The sequence below is a fragment of the Caretta caretta genome, chromosome 2, assembly GCF_965140235.1.
Source record: "Caretta caretta isolate rCarCar2 chromosome 2, rCarCar1.hap1, whole genome shotgun sequence".
Lineage (NCBI taxonomy): Eukaryota > Metazoa > Chordata > Testudines > Cheloniidae > Caretta > Caretta caretta.
Genome location: NC_134207.1, coordinates 122377244 through 122396458, shown reverse-complemented (window position 1 = coordinate 122396458; position 19215 = coordinate 122377244). Strand labels below are relative to the sequence as shown.

At 42.1% G+C, this 19215-nt stretch overlaps 1 protein-coding gene across 1 annotated transcript in view; it reads right to left on the bottom strand.

Moving 5' to 3' along the window:
* VPS4B (vacuolar protein sorting 4 homolog B) overlaps positions 1-15392 on the bottom strand; it is a 34100-nt gene extending 18708 nt beyond the window's left edge. Inside the window, exons 1-5 of the mRNA XM_048839715.2 lie at positions 15235-15392; positions 6956-7067; positions 3482-3632; positions 1141-1208; positions 303-422 (exon numbers count right to left, since the gene is read on the bottom strand). Coding sequence (XP_048695672.1) covers positions 303-422; positions 1141-1208; positions 3482-3632; positions 6956-7067; positions 15235-15258 — 475 coding nt within the window. The 5' untranslated portion in view covers positions 15259-15392. The remainder of the gene's footprint in view (positions 1-302; positions 423-1140; positions 1209-3481; positions 3633-6955; positions 7068-15234) is intronic.
* Positions 15393-19215: the final 3823 nt, after the last annotated feature.

Below are 19215 nucleotides of genomic sequence, written 5' to 3'. Positions count from 1 at the left end.
AGTTTCCCAAAGTTAGCAAATGTGTAAGAGAAATACAGCTTATAACATCACTGTATTTAAAGTTACCATGTGAGATGAGTTGTTCTTGAACCAACTTCTCCTTTCTCCCAATACAATTCCCCAACTGCTCCCACCATCCCAGCATACACATCCCACCAGACTATGGAATAGAAGCTCTTAGAGGACACCTAGACATAGGTCACCATTATGACAGTGTAAAATACTTCTCACCCCTCACCAGCCACACCTCTCCCCCAAACTGCAACCATTAGAACCAAGAATGTATACTAAATTTATCTCACCTGTAAACAGATGAGGAAATTTAATGGGCAATATCACTGCCTCTTTAAGCGCTTCTTTGGCTCCCTCAAGACCAGCAACATCACTCCACTTTACATTTGGTCGCTCCATAACAATGGCACCTATAAAATAAGAGGCCAGATAAACTAGGAAGGTACATTCTGTCAAAGAGCCTCTGCTGTCATAAGCAAGAATTAAAATCTTGGACCCTGTTCACATATGAACTGCTGCTTGTCAATTCCAGCATGGTTTCCATGAACAGACTGCATGCAGCATATACAGATTTCAGCAATGTTTAACCACAATACTTAAGCAGGGTTCAAGTTCTGTTGTGGCTAACTAGAGTTAGACCATGATTTGGCCAGCAAGTGCAAGTTTCCTAGGGACAGGACACTGTTCTTTAACATCATTTGCTTGTGTGTAAATAGGCACTGCCTGCCAGAGCCCTCTAAATCAGCCCCAGTAGTTTCTGCAGAATTTAAGCTTCTATTTAAAATAAAGTGGTAGTCCTTATGTGAAGCCGTGTGGCCCAGGGGACAGAGCACTTGACTGTGACTTCTCAGACATGGGTTCTATTCCTGGCTGTGCCTTTAGTCTACAGGGTGACTGGGCAAGTCACTTCACCTCTCTGGGCCTCAGCATTCTCATCTGTAAGATGTGAATAAAGCCTCTTTTGTAAATAGTGAAGGCACAGAGGAATTTCTATTGTATTTAAATACTCTGTGGCAAGTCAGTCTACAGCTCTTTTGTGGACAAAAAAAAATAACCAACAAATCAGAATTGCCTAATTTAACAAGTCACTTGATACAATGATTTTTTAAAAAAAAGTTTCAGAACTACCTTGAAGTTGATTTTGCAGTTTCTTTTTTTCAGGATCATCAGACTCTCCTTCCCCATCACTGTCAGTCCTAATTCAGACACAAGTAATAAGATGTTCAACTACAAAGAAAGCCACCTGTCTTACACAAGACAAACAATTTTGTAAATGGAAACTATATTCTACCTCACACGTTCCGTCATTTTGGTAGAGATATTCAGGGAAATGTGTTTTTAATTCAATTCTGTAGATTCTTTGAGGGCCCAACAGCCCTGTTGAATGACGTAATTTTATTTTTAAAATCATGTGACAAAAATATAAAGCCAAGTAGTGTAATTCTAAGCTTCATATAAAATGTGATTTCTTTAAAATATTGTTGACAATTCTAATGAAGTATGTTTTAATAAGTTTCCCTATGGAGTTAACGTTTCCATGGTTTGTAGAAAATATTTATGGCCTAAATTCCACCTTTACTGTTTTTAATTAGATTTATTACAGGTACAATTGTCCTTTCTTCAGTGCAGGCAGATCTAAGCAATCCTCTATATGTTTGGAGCAGCAATTGGAGTTACTGGTAAGATCCAGCTAGTGCTATGTTCCTCTTTGTGTTGCCAGAGCAGTGTAAAGAGAACTAAGAGAAGACGTAAGGGAAATCCTTGGTTGGTGAAAAGCCAGCATAGGGGGCACGTCATATGCACAATCTTACAGTCATCATAAGCATGTGGAACATGGTGCAACTCTGAGCTTTTACAAACCAACTGTTGCTCAGCTGACCAGTACTATAGCTAGAAAGAGTTCTGACACGTGTGTATTCAGAGTTTCAGGGACAAGCTACATTCACTGAAAAAGGAAACTAGAAAGCTTTGCAAATAAACTGTGTGCAGTATAGTTATAGTGAACAAAGTGATTGCTGGATCTAATCTATCAGTCCTCATTCTCAAAGGAAACCTGCACATTTTCAAAAGACGAGTCTCGAAGCTTAAATTCATAATACTGCTAGACACCAAAAATCATGGACAGAACAGAGACACTGGATTTATGGCTTTTTACAACAATCTGTAACCCACTAATCCCTCTTTTTGTCCTATCACTGAGATGTTAATGGGCTACTCTACCTAAAATGGTCCCTTAGAATATGTGCTAACTACTTATGCTAAACAATCTGTTCCACCTTGCATTTAGCTGTGATGCTTGGAATACCATTCCCAGACCAGAAGAAGAACTCTGTGTGGCTCAAAGGCTTGTCTCTCTCATCAACAGAAGTTGGTCTAATAAAAGATATTACCTCACCCCCTTGTCTCTTGCAAACAGCTTAATAACTGAACATGGTATCAGTGCATTTAGAAGACTTAAAAAACAACACTGAAAATAAGCTTCTTTCCTCCTCCTTACCACCATCAGAGTTCAGGAGACTTTTTTTCCTGCAAATATTGAAAACATTAGGCATCTGAAGCAGATGTCTGCTGAATTAGGGTCCCCTGAGGCCATCAACTTCTGCAGAAAAAATAAGGATCCCTGGACTCTGATACGGGAGAAGTGACAGTAACTGATTTTAACACGAGATATACTGCCATGTGCAAACTGAATTCAATTACCAATCTGAGTCAAGTACAACTTTAAATCCTCTCTACAGATGGATTACAAGCCACAAACGAGGACAGTTTTTCTGCAAATCACTTAAATTTTACTGCAGTTTTAAGTTTCAATGAAGACAAAAAATATTAGGTATAAAATGTAACTATCTAGATGTCCAACAAATAATGTTGCCAATAACAAGAGTTGGGTGAATAGAAATATGACTAGATGGTGCAATGGATTGGGAACGTGATACAGAGCTTCAACCTCTGGAGCACATGTTCAAAACTGGCCCAAGTTATCAGTGGTTTAAATCTAGTCACTGGTGCTCTGAAGATCTAGTTTTTAAGTAGGTAGGTGTCCATGTCTTAGGCCACCACAGCTGTCATCCAGCAGAAAGGCTAAAGACCTGCTAGATGTGAGTTAACTTACTGGAGTGAAAAGAAAAGGAGTACTTGTGGCACCTTAGAGACTAACCAATTTATTTGAGCATGAGCTTTCGTGAGCTACAGCTCACTTCATCGGATGCATACCGTGGAGTGAGTTACTGCAAGTGGATCTTCCATGGTAGGACTAAGGCATATTGGTAAAGCAACAGAGGAAAGCTTGTAGTGTTAGTATGCATGTTGTTTGGTTAGTTACTGTACTTCTGTATTGCTCACCTGATACATTTCACACGCATTAAACTTACTTAAAATGTTCTTTCAAATAGTTAACTTTCGTTTCAGCTGAGTTTGGAACATGAAAAATATTGCATTTTGCTTTACCGTCTCCAAAAAAAACACATACCCTTTTTCATCAGATGGACCAGACTCTTTCACTGGCTTTGGTGGAGCTTTCTCTTTCTTTTTCAGATATTCCTTCAGTTTTTCTGCTCTGTCCAGATATTCTGTACACTTCGTTCTGATACTTTGTTTTGCTTTATCACCCTGTGCTTCATCTAAAAAAATTGAAAAAAAATGGTTATGCTTTACTAGAAGCAAAAAAAAAAAACAAAACAAAAAAAAACACAAAAACAAAACAAATCAAAACAGAAAAGGGTAATAATTCTGTCCCCATTTTAATACTAAATTTAACAGAATACATAAGAAAGTAGCGTGTAGTAGTTTCTCCAATCTCAACGAACAAAAAGTAAATTGAAAACCTCCGACCTACAAGAAATCCATTGTACTTAGTGAATGCTTCAAGAAGCATTTCGATGCTTATATTGCCAATATCCACCACATTATCTAAACACCAGCCAACTATTTCAAGAGAGCTATTTCCTTTTCCTTATCCTGTAGGAGAGAAAACTTGATTAAGCTAACAGGTTTTTGCTTAAGATACACTTTGAACTGGACTCTCTATTGAATGGGAAGACAATGCAAAGCAGAGCTCCATGGTGATATGTTCATTGTGATTTGTGTCGCTAAGCAGACGGGCTACTGTGGTTTGTAACAGGTGGAGATTTTTCAAAGCATGTGGCTTCACTCCTAGTTATGAGCTGCAATAATCAAGTCTGCAGATCACAAGTGCGGCAGTCACTATGACAAGGTTTGTACTGATAGGATGGGGTGCAACTTTAGAGCCAGTTGTGGGTGTTCTGGATCCCATGGCTAAAGCCTGACTGATTGAGAAGGATCAAGGATACTGGCAGATGGATGGCTTCTTGATTTGCTTGCTTAAAAAACGGATGTTACTGGGCAGTAGTTTAAGAGATTAGTGTTGAGCAGTGGTTTTTGTTTATTTACATTATATGTTCTCAACCCCCTTCTGCAATCTTCCAGTTTCTTAAAAAAAATAGTTGTCATTCACACTGAAAGGGAGATAGGCATAAAATCTGACCAACTTTTTCTCTGTTTAAGCTCAAAAGCTTGTCTCTTTCACCGACAGAAACCTCACTTATCTTGTCAACCTTTAGATAATAATTAATAGTTATTATTGTCCTCCTGGTCTCTAATCTATTAAAAAGCATTTCAGGCTACACAACAAAAGGCATGCACACTTTACTCTATGCATTAAGTCCCAAAAGCGTGCCCAGCATTGCAGAAAGCACAGAAAGATACATTCTCTTGCCCCATAGAGCAGAACATATAGACCAGGGTCGGCAACCTTCAGAAGTGGTGTGTTGAGTCTTCATTTATTCACTTTAATTTAAGGTTTCACGTGCCAGTAATACATTTTAATGTTTTTTAAAAGGTCTCTCTCTATAAGTCTATATATTATATAACTAAACTATTGTTGTATGTAAAGTCAACAAGATTTTCAAAATGTTTAAGAAGCTTCATTTAAAAATTAAATTAAAATGCTGATCTTATGCTGCTGGCCCGCTCAGCCCGCTGCCAGCCTGGGGTTCCGTTCACCTAGGCCGGCAGCAGGCTGAGCGGAGCCTGCGGCCGGGACCCCAGATTGGCAGCAGGCTGAGCAGGGCCAGCGGCCGGGACCCCAGATTGGCAGCAGGCTGAGCGGCTCAGCGCGCTGCCAGTCTGGGGTTCTGTCTACCGGCTCCTGCCAGCCAGGGTCACGGTTGCCAGCCCCGCTTAGCCCGCTGCCGGTGCTCAGAGTGGGTACCTACCTTCTCCCTGGTTCTAGCCCATTCTCTTCTTCTTTCTCTGCACTGAGCTGAGGGTGGGAGTGCACTGAGCACAGGGCTGGGGGTGAAGGAGCAGGCTGCGGGTTGGGGTGAAGGGTCTGGCCAGGAGCTAGAATGACAGAGGGGGCTCAGGGTTGGGGCAGGAGGTTTGGGTGTGGAGTGCTTACCTGGGCAGCTCCCATTTGGTACGAGGGGTGCAGGTGGAATGTGGGGGGAGGAGAGGCGCAGGAGCTCCCGTTTGGTGCTCAGGGTGGGGTGGGAATGTGGGGGGTGCAAGAGTCAGGGCATTGGGGGGCTGGGAATGTATAGGGGGCTGGCGTCAGGATTGGGGTTGTGGGGTGGTGCAGGGGTCATGGCAGAGGGCTGGGGGTGTGGGTTAGGGTTGTGGGGGTGCTCCCAGTCCCCTGCCCAGAGCGGCTCACGGCAGGGGGGTGGAGGGGATATGCCCTGATTCCACCCCCTTCCTCAAGACCCTACCCCCACCTCTTCTCCACCTCCTCCCCGGAGCAGCGAGTGCGCTGCAGCTCCGCTTCTCCCCCTCCCTCACAAGGGCCATCAGCTGATCGGCAGCAGGGAGGGAGAGGAGGAGGGGCAGGAACCCAGCACACTGGGGGAAAAGGTGGTGGGGGGGAGAAGAGCGGGCCAGGGCAAGCAGGATTTTTAATGGTATGCTGCTGCCTGCCGGGGTCCCGGCCACCTGCCCCACTCAACCCGCTGCCGGCCTGGGTTCAGCAGCGGGCTGAGCGGGGCTGGCGGCTGGGACCTGGCAGGCAGCAGCGTGCCATTAAAAATCGGCACGCATGCCATAGGTTGCTGACCCCCGATATAGACAAACACAATCCACACACAAACTGCCCTGAATGATCAAATGGAAGTTACTTAAGATTTTTAAGTTATTGTATACGTAACAGCACCTCTAACTTGGGGTGAGTTTGCACTGGTAGGCTTGGCAGAAATAACACATTTTAAGGTGGAATTTAACTTAAGAAAGGCATCTCCTTGCACATCAAAGTCAAAAGCAAGAATTCAGGCATAAGGAGGCAACAGAGAAGGAAGCATGAACAGTAAAGGAAGGATATAAAGGGAACTGTAGACAAGGTATTGGCAGAAGAAAAATGAGAGAATAAATATAGGTCTAAACTATGTTCATTTGTGCAGAATCTTGAAGGTAAGCATAAGCAGCTTGAATTGTCAATGGAAAGAATGAAAAAGGGAAGCGTGACATTGTTTCACCTGCAGGACAAGACAGTAACTTCTGTGGCGTCACTACACAAAGACTGGCTTTCCAGATACCACCTGATTTTCCCTACACAAAAAGGAAATACTTAACTCTTCCCATCCTCTACCTGTCCCCCCTACACTGTAGTCACCTTGGAACTTTTTGAAGACATCTAGCGTTGGTAGCATGATTCCTTTCTAAATATCAACAAAGTGGACTATTTACAAGATTGGAGCAATTGGAGAGCATGTGCGTGGTGGAAAAGAAGATACACAATATGTGCCTTTAAATCAAAGTATAGCTGGCAAGTCTCATTTGACTGTTTGAGAGATTTAGTATCTTTAGACAAAACACTTGTTGATACTTAACATGGTGAATATTTTCCATTTCTATCAGGTAGACTGCTGTAACTTTATATAATTTAGCTTTTAAAAAATTGCAGCAAATAGCTAGCTAATATTCCAAGTCTTACATTTAATTACATGGAGAAAATACTGCACAGCATGTTGGTACAAGCGGAGTGCTTCCTCATAGTTTCCTGCTTTGTCTTCTTGTGCTGCCTTGCTAGCAAGGTCTATTGCTTTCTGTAAAGCAAAAGAAAAAGTGGTGTGATTAAAATGACAACTATTATGCAAGAGTACTGCAACATTAGCGTGATAATTTAAGCGGTTGCACTGAAAGCTGATGCCTCACCTTTACAATATGAATATCTACTGTGCAAACAAGTTGAAGGTAATTGATTATAAATTCACTGGGACTGTCCTTGTACAGCTCTGAATATAGGATAATTGAAAATTGCTAAATTATTATTAAATTGTAAATACTATGTAACTAATCTGCCAGGAAACTGGATCTCTTTCCATTTTGTGGTAATGAGACCTACTTCTAGAAGTACTGAAATAAAACTCACTGAGTACATATGGACCACCTGATGGTCACATTCAGCAAAGGAACTCATGCTCATCTTCACTGGTGATATGCAACCAGTCTTCTTGTAAACACCAGAAGTAGTAATTACCCAAAACAATACCAGAGGTACAATTATTAGTAGAAATGTTAAATTTATATGTAATACCAAAAACCAGTTCTACGGCAGATTGAATTGAGTGTACTCTTCCATTACCAAATGAAAGAAAACATACTAAGGAGAAAAAAGTCAGACTCCTGGCAGCAGCTGCGTGATACAGGTCTTACCCAGATTTTTATTTTGCTTAATTATATCATATGACTAAGTAGAGTTATGCTTTCTGTAATGGTAAGTCTAAATGAGTTTTATCTGATACAAAATAAAACAGCACAGAATAAAAAAAATAAGTATGCCAAACAAATGCTTGCATTCAAAATAACAAATTGTAGTAACTTAGGCCATGCTCATGTAATAAGCTCCACATAGGTCTCCTCCTTGCACTTATTGCTCACTGTAGAACCAGGGCCTGAAGTTGGAGCAACTGCTGTTGGGTGTCTCAGGGAGAAGGACTGACTTCAGAGTGGAACTGGGAAATATCAAGGACACAAAGCTTTGTGAGAGAGCTGGCTGAGATCAGTGTGGACACAGAGCCAAGTGACCCAAGTCTGGATATATCACAAAAGTGATTAAAAAAACCACATATAAAATGAAACCACCAAATGAAACAAAACGTTATGCCAACAATATATTCTAGGTGGAACAGTAGTGACACCTAGAGTTAAAGGCACTGAAGCATTTCTACTCTAACTCAGTTTTCAACTGCCTGCCGCTTGAGGAAGTTTGACCTAAGAACCTGATATTAAGATCTGATTGGAGTACATTCTTATTTTTTTAGTCTGAGCTAAAACAATTCACTTGTATCAAAACATGAAAAACATTTCCTTTTATTAATCATGAATGCAACCTTTTAAAATGTTCTAATGCTGACATAGCTGGGGTAGAAAGAAGGAATCTGACAAGAATAGTTCTTACAAGAACTTTTCAGTGTTCTGCAAAGTCATACTTCACATGAACACAATTCAAGGTTTTTCTGTTAAACACTTTTAAAAGCAACATTAGAAACAACAGTAAGCTGACATGTGCTGAGATTGTGACAAAGCTATTCTCTTAATCTTTTAAGGGTGTGCCAAGCCATTCATCAATTTCATGTATACAGTTTGCACTGTATGCGACAGACACACACTAGAAAGGAAAGAGTGCAACTCCTGAGGATCCAGGAAAAGGACTCTTATGAACTTTTTAAGGTGCATGAGTTAGGGGGCATTCTATGGTGTCTAGATCTTTTCCTGCTTAAAGAGTAAAAATCAATTAAAAAGTCTATTTTAAATGAATGTTAAAGTTACACAGGTAAGCTCTTAAGTCATGAAATGCCAGAGCTGAAGTTGCATGTGCTACCATAACTCTGCTTCCCTTGTGCATGTGTTGCAAGACAGTTTATAATTCACAGTATTGTTTACAGCTAAGTAAAATGCCACTCGCTAGGTGTGCAGTCAATGATGGAGGACTCCACCCATCTCACTTCTTCCTAGATCTTTCACAGAAATGCACTCCATGAGTCATTTATATAAGATGCCATACATACCTAAAATTATAAAATATAATTTGAGAAATACTGTGTGCATATGATAATATGTTCATAAGGAGTAGAATCAAGGTGGCACATACAGCCTTACCGAAGAAATGTCAAAGTTAAAGAGGGCTGGATTCTACAAACATACATGAGTAAACTTTATTCATACAAGTCATCTCATTAATATCAATGTCACTACCTGCTTGAATAAAAACTAACTCACATTTAAGCATTTGGAGAATTTGGCTGTAAGAGCTTACTGGTGCAACCTTTAGGCCCTTTTCCTGAAAACACTTATCTGCTTATCTATATGAACTGTGAATAGTCCCTATTAAAGTTAACTGGACTACTCACAGTAGCAAAGCTAAGCATTTGCATAAGTCTTTTCAGGATCAGGATCTTATTTTCTTTTAATGTAATTTGGCAGAATACAGAATGAGTTTAAAATCTATTCTACTAGGTTACCTAGTACATGACCTCCTAATTCTTTCCGGCATATTAAAATATAAAAGTTATGAAAATTTAAAAAAGCACCTTATTTTTAAATGAATGGAAAAAATAGAGAATTGTAGATACAGCAACAAACTGCAAATTCATGTCTTCATCTGAAGAGATATAAGCAGTAAAAAATATTTTTGTACTAGGCAACAATCAGTATCTGTCTACAGTACTTCTACAGCTAACTTGAAACCAACATGGCTACAACACTGCATACAACTTGAAATCTAGTCAATTTAGAAGTATTTTTTTTAGTATTTATATTGCAGTAGCACCTAGAGGCTAACTAGGTCAGAACCCCTTTGTGCTGAGTGTTGTACTCATATAGAGTAAGTCAACAGCGTACCTTCAATATATAATCTGTAGTACATAAATCAGAAGTGACAGGCAGAAGTGTTCCTCTATACTAAGCTATAATTATTATTGGAGTGTTAATCCAGCGCTTCCAAATTTTTATTAGAGATCTCTTATGTTAATTGAAAAGATGTATGGAGAATCCACACTTTCTCAAATGTATTTTATCTTCATAGCTTAAAAATTTCTCAGGATACACTATCAAAGTCAACCATTACTAAAAATCTTTAATGAGGCTCCAATATGACTGAGCCACGTGAACCACTTCAGTACAAATACCTGATAAAACCTGCATTATGATTTGAGATTAGTTCTGGGGGAAAAAAAAGATGTAATGTAGCAGTGCCAAGTATTTATAACTACAAGTTAAGAGTTACGTTTACTTGAACTCTAAAGTAGCAACAATTCTGTATTTCAAGGGTTCTGAATGTGGTTCTCATTCAGGTTAGGTGAAGTGGGGAAGAAGTATGGCTTTGTGCCATTCTTTATGTATGAAAAACTTTTCAGGAACCTTTTACTTTTCTTTCCTATCTTCTCAGAAATAAAAGGGGGAGATTTGCCTTTGAAAAATTTCCCCCTATAAGAAATTTGCTGGAAGTTTATCTTGGAGGACTCAGTTGTAGACTGGAAGCTGTTTCAGTACAAAACCTCAAAAAGTTGTAGAAAGTCTGAACAACAGTAATTACTCCTCAGTTAATCCAGTTTCATATCCTTGGTATCTCAAGAGGGTCTTCCAGGAAAAACAGGGCAAACAAGGACTGAATTCCTAACAAACAAGGACGAAGAGGCCTGCAAACATCAAAAAATGTCCTTCTATACAACGCTTTGTTCTTTCCAGATTACCTAACAGCTGTACTTATATTTGTGCATGAAGAAGGGGAACAGATTATTGGATGATTTTACATTTCTAACGAAGTATTTAGAATTTGATTTTATTTGGCTCACACCAATATAAAAATGTAGCCACTTAACTGCTAACAATTTACTTACCACACAACAAAAACACTAACCCAGGAACCTATCCTTGCAACAAAGCCCGTTGCCAACTGTGTCCACATACCTATTCAGGGAAAACCATCATAGGGCCTAATCACATCAGCCACACTATCAGAGGCTCGTTCACCTGCGCATCTACCAATGTGATATATGCCATCATGTGCCAGCAATGCCCCTCTGCCATGTGCAGTTTGGCCAATGTACATTCTCTATGTAAAAGAATAAATGGACACAAGTCAGACGTCAAGAATTAGAAAAAACCAGTCGGAGAACACTTCAGTCTCTCTGGTCACTCGATTACAGACCTAAAAGTGGCAATTCTTCAACAAAAAAACTTCAAAAAGACACTCCAACGACAGGTTTCAGAGTAGCAGCCGTGTTAGTCTGTATTCGCAAAAAGAAAAGGAGGACTTGTGGCACCTTAGAGACTAACAAATTTATCTGAGCATAAGCTTTCGTGAGCTACAGCTCACTTCATCGGATGCATTCAGTGGAAAATACAGTGGGGATATTTATATACACAGAACATGAAACAATGGGTGTTACCATACACACTGTAAGGAGAGTGATCACTTAAGATGAGCTAATACCAGCAGGAAAGCTGGGGGAGAGGGGGAACCTTTTGTAGTAATAATCAAGGTGGGTCATTTCCAGCAGTTGACAAGAACGTCTGAGGAACAGTGGGGGGGTGGGAGGGGGAATAGTTTTACTTTGTGTAATGACCCATCCACTCCCAGTCTCTATTCAAGCTTAAGTTAATTGTATCCAGTTTGCAAATTAATTCCAATTCAGCAGTCTCTCGTTGGAGTCTGTTTTTGAAGTATTGTCACTTTTAGGTCTCTAATCGAGTGACCAGAGAGACTGAAGTGTTCTCCGACTGGTTTTTGAATGTTATAATTCTTGACGTCTGATTTGTGTCCATTTATTCTTTTACATAGAGACTGTCCTCTTTGACCAATGTACATGGCAAAGGGGCATTGCTGGCCCATCCAACGAGAGACTGCTGAATTGGAATTAATTTGCAAACTGGATACAATTAACTTAGGCTTGAATAGAGACTGGGAGTGGATGGGTCATTACACAAACTAGAACTATTTCCCCATGTTTATTTCCCCTCCTACTGTTCTTGTAAAGTGCTGGAAATGGCCCACCTTGATTATCACTACAAAAGGTTTTCTCCCCGCCCCCCCCGCTCTCCTGCTGGTAATAGCTCATCTTAAGTGATCACTCTCCTTACAGTAAGAAAAGGAGTACTTGTGGCACCTTAGAGACTAACCAATTTATTTGAGCATGAGCTTTCGTGAACTACAGCTCACTTCATCGGATGCATACCGTGGAAACTGCAGAAGACATCATATACACACAGAGACCATGAAACAATACCTCCTCCCACCCCACTGTCCTGCTGGTAATAGCTTATCTAAAGTGATCATCAAGTTGGGCCATTTCCAGCACAAATCCAGGTTTTCTCACCCTCCGCCCCCTGCCCCCCCCCCACAAACTCACTCTCCTGCTGGTAATAGCCCATCCAAAGTGACCACTCTCTTCACAATGTGTATGATAATCAAGATGGGCCATTTCCTGCACAAGTCCAGGTTCTGTCACTCCCTCACCCCCCTCCAAAAAACTATTACCAGCAGGAGAGTGAGTTTGTGTGTGTGGTTTTTGGAGGGGGGGGTGAGGGAGTGACAGAACCTGGATTTGTGCTGGAAATGGCCCACCTTGATTATCATACACATTGTGAAGAGAGTGGTCACTTTGGATGGGCTATTACCAGCAGGAGAGTGAGTTTGTGTGTGTGTGTGTGGGGGGGGGGCCGGAGGGTGAGAAAACCTGGATTTGTGCTGGAAATGGCCTAACTTGATGATCACTTTAGATAAGCTATTACCAGCAGGACAGTGGGGTGGGAGGAGGTATTGTTTCATGGTCTCTGTGTGTATATAATGTCTTCTACACTTTCCACGGTATGCATCCGATGAAGTGAGCTGTAGCTCACGAAAGCTCATGCTCAAATAAATTGGTTAGTCTCCAAGGTGCCACAAGTACTCCTTTTCGTTTTGCGAATACAGACTAACACGGCTGTTACTCTGAAACCTCTCCTTACAGTGTGCATGATAACACCCATTTTTTCATGTTGTGTGTATATAAATCTCCTCACTGTATTTTCCACTGAATGCATCCGACGAAGTGAGCTGCAGCTCACGAAAGCTTATGCTCAAATAAATTGGTTAGTCTCTAAGGTGCCACTAGTATTCCTTTTCTTTTTGCAAATAGAGACTAACATGGCTGCTACTCTGAAACCTGTGTATATAAAATCTCCCCACTATATTTTCCACTGTATGCATCCGATGAAGTGAGCTGTAGCTCACGAAAGCTTATGCTCTAATAAATTTGTTAGTCGCTAAGGTGCCACAAGTACTCCTGTTCTTTTTACAGATACAGACTAACATGGCTACTACTCTGAAAATTACTTAGAGTAACTATACACTTATATAGTAAAAGTTACTATATTCAGTTCTCTCATACACAGTTATTTCCTCTGCTAACTGTACTAACAATAAGAAAAGGAGTACTTGTGGCACCTTAGAGACTAACAAATTTATTAGAGCATAAGCTTTCGTGAGCTAGAGCTCACTTCATGGGATGCATTGTCCTTTGTCTCTTGTGCATACATCCATGTCAGGATTTGGGCTCTCTCTAACACATCAGACAAAACAAAGTTGATACACAGCAGCAGCACCAGTAGGGCTCAGAAGAGAAGTAGCACAGTACCTTTATTGTTTGGTTTTGACACAAAGGCACTGGAGCAAAAACCTTTTGGTTTCAGGTAGATTAAACTAAAGGGAGCTTGTTTCAAAACAGAGACCTTTTAAATAGGAGCCAACAAGTGTGAGAAAAATTTTGAAACTTTGTCTCATTAAAACCATGAGCAAAATCTTCTATTTGGGGGGTGACGGGGGAGCGGTATGTGAAAAGACCATCTGCTAAAGCAGATCCCCAGCAAGCAGAGGAGGTTGTGTTACCTTCCTGTCCTGCTCCTACCAAACAAACAAAAATCTACATACTTCATTGGCCACTTCTGAAACCCACTTAAACTAGCCTGAAAACTCTGACAAGGGGCCTATGCCTCCCCTTTTATAAACACAGGAAAATAATACAGAAACAACATGTTAGACTGCTAGAGATTCCAGAGCATAAATTTCATTGTGGGAAGGAAGGCTTCTAAAAAATGTTCTTTTAAGTGCTATGATAATAAAAATAATAGTGAATCAGGAAAAAAAAAGTGTGTGTGAGAGAGAAAAAAAACTAGGGCCTGGTCTGCAGCCAGTTTTGTCACAGTGTAACTATTTCAGTTACAGGGGTGATTTTTTATTTAAACCAAATAGTTATATCAGTATAACCACCTTTATAACTAATCTAGCAGGACAGCAGTTGTAAGTGTGTTACCACTTTAACAATACCAGTACTACTTTTGTGGGAAGACAAGGAGAAGGGAAGCATAGTGCCCCTCCCACCCCCCAAAAAGTGACCATGCAGCCAACAGAGCAGAGGGGATATTAACAATTACAGATCGCTCCTACTCCAACCTCAAATATATGGTAGCATGTGGGATATATGCTTCTTCAAGTTATCAGAAACAACTGAGGACTTAATTGAAAAATGAGGAGGTAAATCTATGTGCTATCCTGGGCGTATGGTAAGAGATGACAGTGAACCTCACTGTACATAGCAACTGAACCAGGACGCTAACGGCAAATGGACAAAGGGGATAAACCCCCAAGCAGGGCAGACATATTATACCATCAGGACAATTTGTTTAAACTATGACAGAGGGTGCATTTTAAAAACAAATCAAGGTATTTTAAAGGCTTAAGGTAGACAGGACAAGAGATGCTTTAACATATGTTGGCTGGATGAAGATCGTCCTGGCCACCTACCAAGCGTAAATTCCCCTTTCTAACATTAGGGATTGAGGAGAGAGGTAGGTAAAAGCGGGTAAGGCGACACGGTTTAAAGTAAACCCCATGCTTTTTATCCGACTCGAGACAAACCGCAAGATACTCGACAGAAGCCGTCCCAACCGGTGCCGAGAGCCTCAGGCATTTAAGGGATGCACTATGGAAGCACCAGCACCCAGGGGCCGGACATCCCCCCACAGCCGCTCCCTTCAGCCCCGCTCCCCACCCCAGACACCGCCCGCCCCCTCGCCTCCCCTCCCCCCACCCCAGACCCTGCCCGCCCTCCCCCTCCCCCCACACCACCCTCGGCCCCGACACCCCCTCCCCATCCCCATCCCCAGTCGACCCCGACACCCCCTCCCCCAGCAGGACGCTCTGGGCGGGGCCCCGGCTCCGCCTGTCTCCACCTGCAGGTTGGATGACGCGGCCATGGCGGGGGACGCCGCTGCCGCGCTGTGTCCGGTCTCTGGAGCTGCTCCCAGCCGCGGAACCCACTGCCCGGACCCCGCGCTACTTCCGTATCCAAAACGCCGCCGGGACCCCCCCTCCGCTTCCGCTTCCGCTTCCGCCCAGCGCCCGCGTGATTGCGCGTGACGTCATGCAGCCGCTCCCTGGGCGGAGGCTGGCGAGGCTGTGGGCGGGGCCGGGCGGGACCGTGTGCGCAGGAGCCGCCGTAGCCCCACCCCCAGCGTTCCACGGGCCGCTCCCCGCCTGCAGTGGTAGCGCCGCGGTGCGGAGGGCCGGAGGCGGCCCCTGCCTGTCAATCAGAGCCGCGCGTCGGTCGCCTCGCGCGGTCCCCGCTTTAGGAGCGTCCGCTCCTTCCTGCGTGTCACCTGCAGCCTGGGTGTGGGCCCCTGAGTCCTGGACCTCTCCTTGCACGCCCGGCGGCGTGCACAGCTCTGGCCATGGCTAGGGCACTGGGAGCGTCCTGCTCTTTCCACCCTTTTGTGACTTGCCCGTCCCCCCAGTCACCAGATGTTTAAAATTGGACTGTAAACCACTTCCAAGCTGGCCCCAGGATTTTCTGTTTGGACGTACAGTGCCTAGCACACTGGTGGGTGCTATGCAATCTTAGTGCTTACGTGGGGCTTTTGTGTAGGCTCATGGATCAGTAACCATCATCTGGACCATGGAAAAGAAGCCCTTGAGGAATTCCACCATGATTTCAACAGTTTCTGTCCCACTATCAACCTCAGCCTGGACTAGTCCACACAAGTCCACTGTTCCTCACACATTCTTGTCAACTGCTGGAAATGGCCCACCTTGATTATCACTACAAAAGGTTCCTTCCCCACCTCTCCCCGCTCTCCTGCTGGTAATAGCTCACCTTACCTGATCACTCTCCTTACAGTGTGTAGGGTAACACCCATTGTTTCATGTTCTCTATGTATATAAAGCTCCCCACTGTATTTTCCACTGAATGCATCCAATGAAGTGAGCTGTAGCTCACAAAAGCTTATGCTCAAATAAATTTGTTAGTCTCTAAGGTGCCACAAGTACTCCTTTTCTATTTCATTCACAAACGTCAGGTTTTGTGTTACTCATTCCGCTACAGTATTTGTGTAAGTGTGCGTATGGATCATTACTCTTTATTCCTTTGCCATTGTTGAGCCAAATCCTGACATCCTTATTTTTTCTCAGTCTTTATTTAGGCAACCTCCCATTGACCTAGTAAGTACTGAGTAAAAAGTAAGGATTTCAGGATATGGCTGGTTGTTTCAGATAGAGCAAGTCTTATTATCATATAGTGTTTTTTAAAGCAACCAAATATCTTTCCCTCTATGCCTCTTGTATTGTAATGATGCCATCTTGTGGTCAAACACCATCATATTTTGCTGTTCATTTTGTATACGTATATATCACACAGTGGGGCAAGGTTCATCAATATTTTGATTTTTAAAAAAGCTGTTTGATCAACTTGTACTTTTGTACCTTAATATCATGAAGAATCTTTAAAATAAATTCTGTCAAGTCCTAAATCTATTGTGCAAAAAAGAAAAAAGTGAGACAGCAAGAGGAGGCTGCCACATGTCATGCATTTTGTGTGACAGTTTTTTTTTTAACTGGACAATGCTGATTTATCAAACTATTCATGGGAAAAGATTGGTTTCAACGAATCTTCCACTATAAAAATTTTTTGAAAAAAAAGTTTAGAAATGGTTGAAACAAGGCCAACATTTTCAAAATGAAAAGTTTGTTTTCCTGTTCAAAATGATATTTTTGTTTAAAATTTTAATTAATGTATACTAAAAAAAAGTTTAAAAATTTTTTAAAGGTCAAAATCAAAACAAATTGAAAGAAACTGTTTTGATTCATCCAATCTGATTTTTTTTTTTCAGCTTCTCGGTTTGCAAAAAATTTTGAGATTTCAACTTGTCATCCCAGTTCAGGACAGGAAAAGATTTCAAAATCTTGTAAACTCTCATGGCATGGGGACACTGTTTCCTACCCAGCTCTAACAGTTACGCATCTAGTTCTATCACATCCAGCTGAACTTCAGAAAGTCAACAGCCATTCACCTGCAACTGTGCCTTCCTACTGTGTGAAGCTGGTGTGACACCTACTGAGCAAGCAGCTCTCTGCCTTTTCTCTTGCTGCTCCCACAGCTGGATCACAGCCAGGAGAAGATGGAGGTGATGTAGCAATGGCAGTGGCAGCACCAGAATCAGCACCATCAGAGGAATGGCCCAGTGCTGATCTTGGTCTCTCTTATCCCTCTGTCAGCCCCCATCAAGCACCTTCCCATGCACCTACGTGCCCCATATGCTGCAGTCCTCATCCACCCACCAGCGTCCCAGGCACACAGCAAACATACTTAGCAAAGATCCCACCATTCCTTGCTACTCAAGCACCCTTCTATCCAAACTTCCCTGCACCCAGAATCCACCCTCCAGTACCCCTCCACATACCCCAGTACTCCTCCACACCCTCTCACCTCCCCTACCCACAGGGGCCAAGTTTTGTGCAAGTTTTCTCCTATTTCTGCCCATACAAGCTGATGGTTGTGGTTATATGAACATTAGCCCATTAAATGTTTTGCATGTGTCATAAATATAAAGGGAAGGGTAAACCCCTTTGAAATCCCTCCTGGCCAGGGGAAAGCTCCTCTCACCTGTAAAGGGTTAAGAAGCTAAAGGTAACCTCGCTGGCACCTGACCAAAATGACCAATGAGGAGACAAGATACTTTCAAAAGCTGGGAGGAGGGAGAGAAACAAAGGGTCTGTGTCTGTCTGTATGCTGCTTTTGCCAGGGACAGAACAGGAATGGAGTCTTAGAACTTTTAGTAAGTAATCTAGCTAGGTATGTGTTAGATTATGATTTCTTTAAATGGCTGAGAAAAGAATTGTGCTGAATAGAATAACTATTTCTGTCTGTGTACTTTTTTTGTAACTTAAGGTTTTGCCTAGAGGGGTTCTCTATGTTTTGAATCTAATTACCCTGTAAGATATCTACCATCCTGATTTTACAGGGGGGATTTCTTTATTTCTATTTACTGCTATTTTTTATTAAAAGTCTTCTTTTAAAAAACTGAATGCTTTTTCATTGTTCTCAGATCCAAGGGTTTGGGTCTGTGGTCACCTATGCAAATTGGTGAGGCTTTTTATCCAACATTTCCCAGGAAAGGGGGGGTGCAAGTGTTGGGAGGATTGTTCATTGTTCTTAAGATCCAAGGGTCTGGGTCTGTAGTCACCTAGGCAAATTGGTGAGGCTTTTTACCAAACCTTGTCCAGGAAGTGGGGTGCAAGTTTTTGGGAAGTATTTTGGGGGGACAGACGCGTCCAAACAGCTCTTCCCCAGTAACCAGTAATTGTTTGGTGGTGGTAGCGGCCATTCCAAGGATAACGGGTGTAATATTTTGTACCTTGGGGAAGTTTTGACCTAAGCTGGTAAAGATAAGCTTAGGAGGTTTTTCATGCAGGTCCCCACATCTGTACCCTAGAGTTCAGAGTGGGGGAGGAACCTTGACATGGTGGCACAGTGGTGGGATTAACCTGAAATCATCTGAGATCCAGTTGAGATTTTTTGAACTAGAAATACAGATTTTAAAAAGGAAATTTTTTTTTCTTTGGAAAGAAAGTCCAGAAAGCAGCTTTGAAACTGAAAGCAGCTTGGTTTCTCTCTGCTTTGTGGCCAAGCAGAGACAAAAGGGGATTATCTTGTGAATTGCAGGTTTTTTTGCCTGGAGGCAGGGTACTTAACTCCTGCAGGGAAATTCAGTCTTCCAACCCATTGTTTTTTTTTTTTCTTTTCTTCCTAAAAGTAAATAGGGGGTGTGTGTTCTACCCATTTGCTTTTTCTTTGGGCTGGGTAAGCAGGTTTCCAAGCAGTTGGAGGTTTTTTGCTTTAATTTGGGCCCAGAGCAGAGACAAGGGAATTGTCTTTTTCT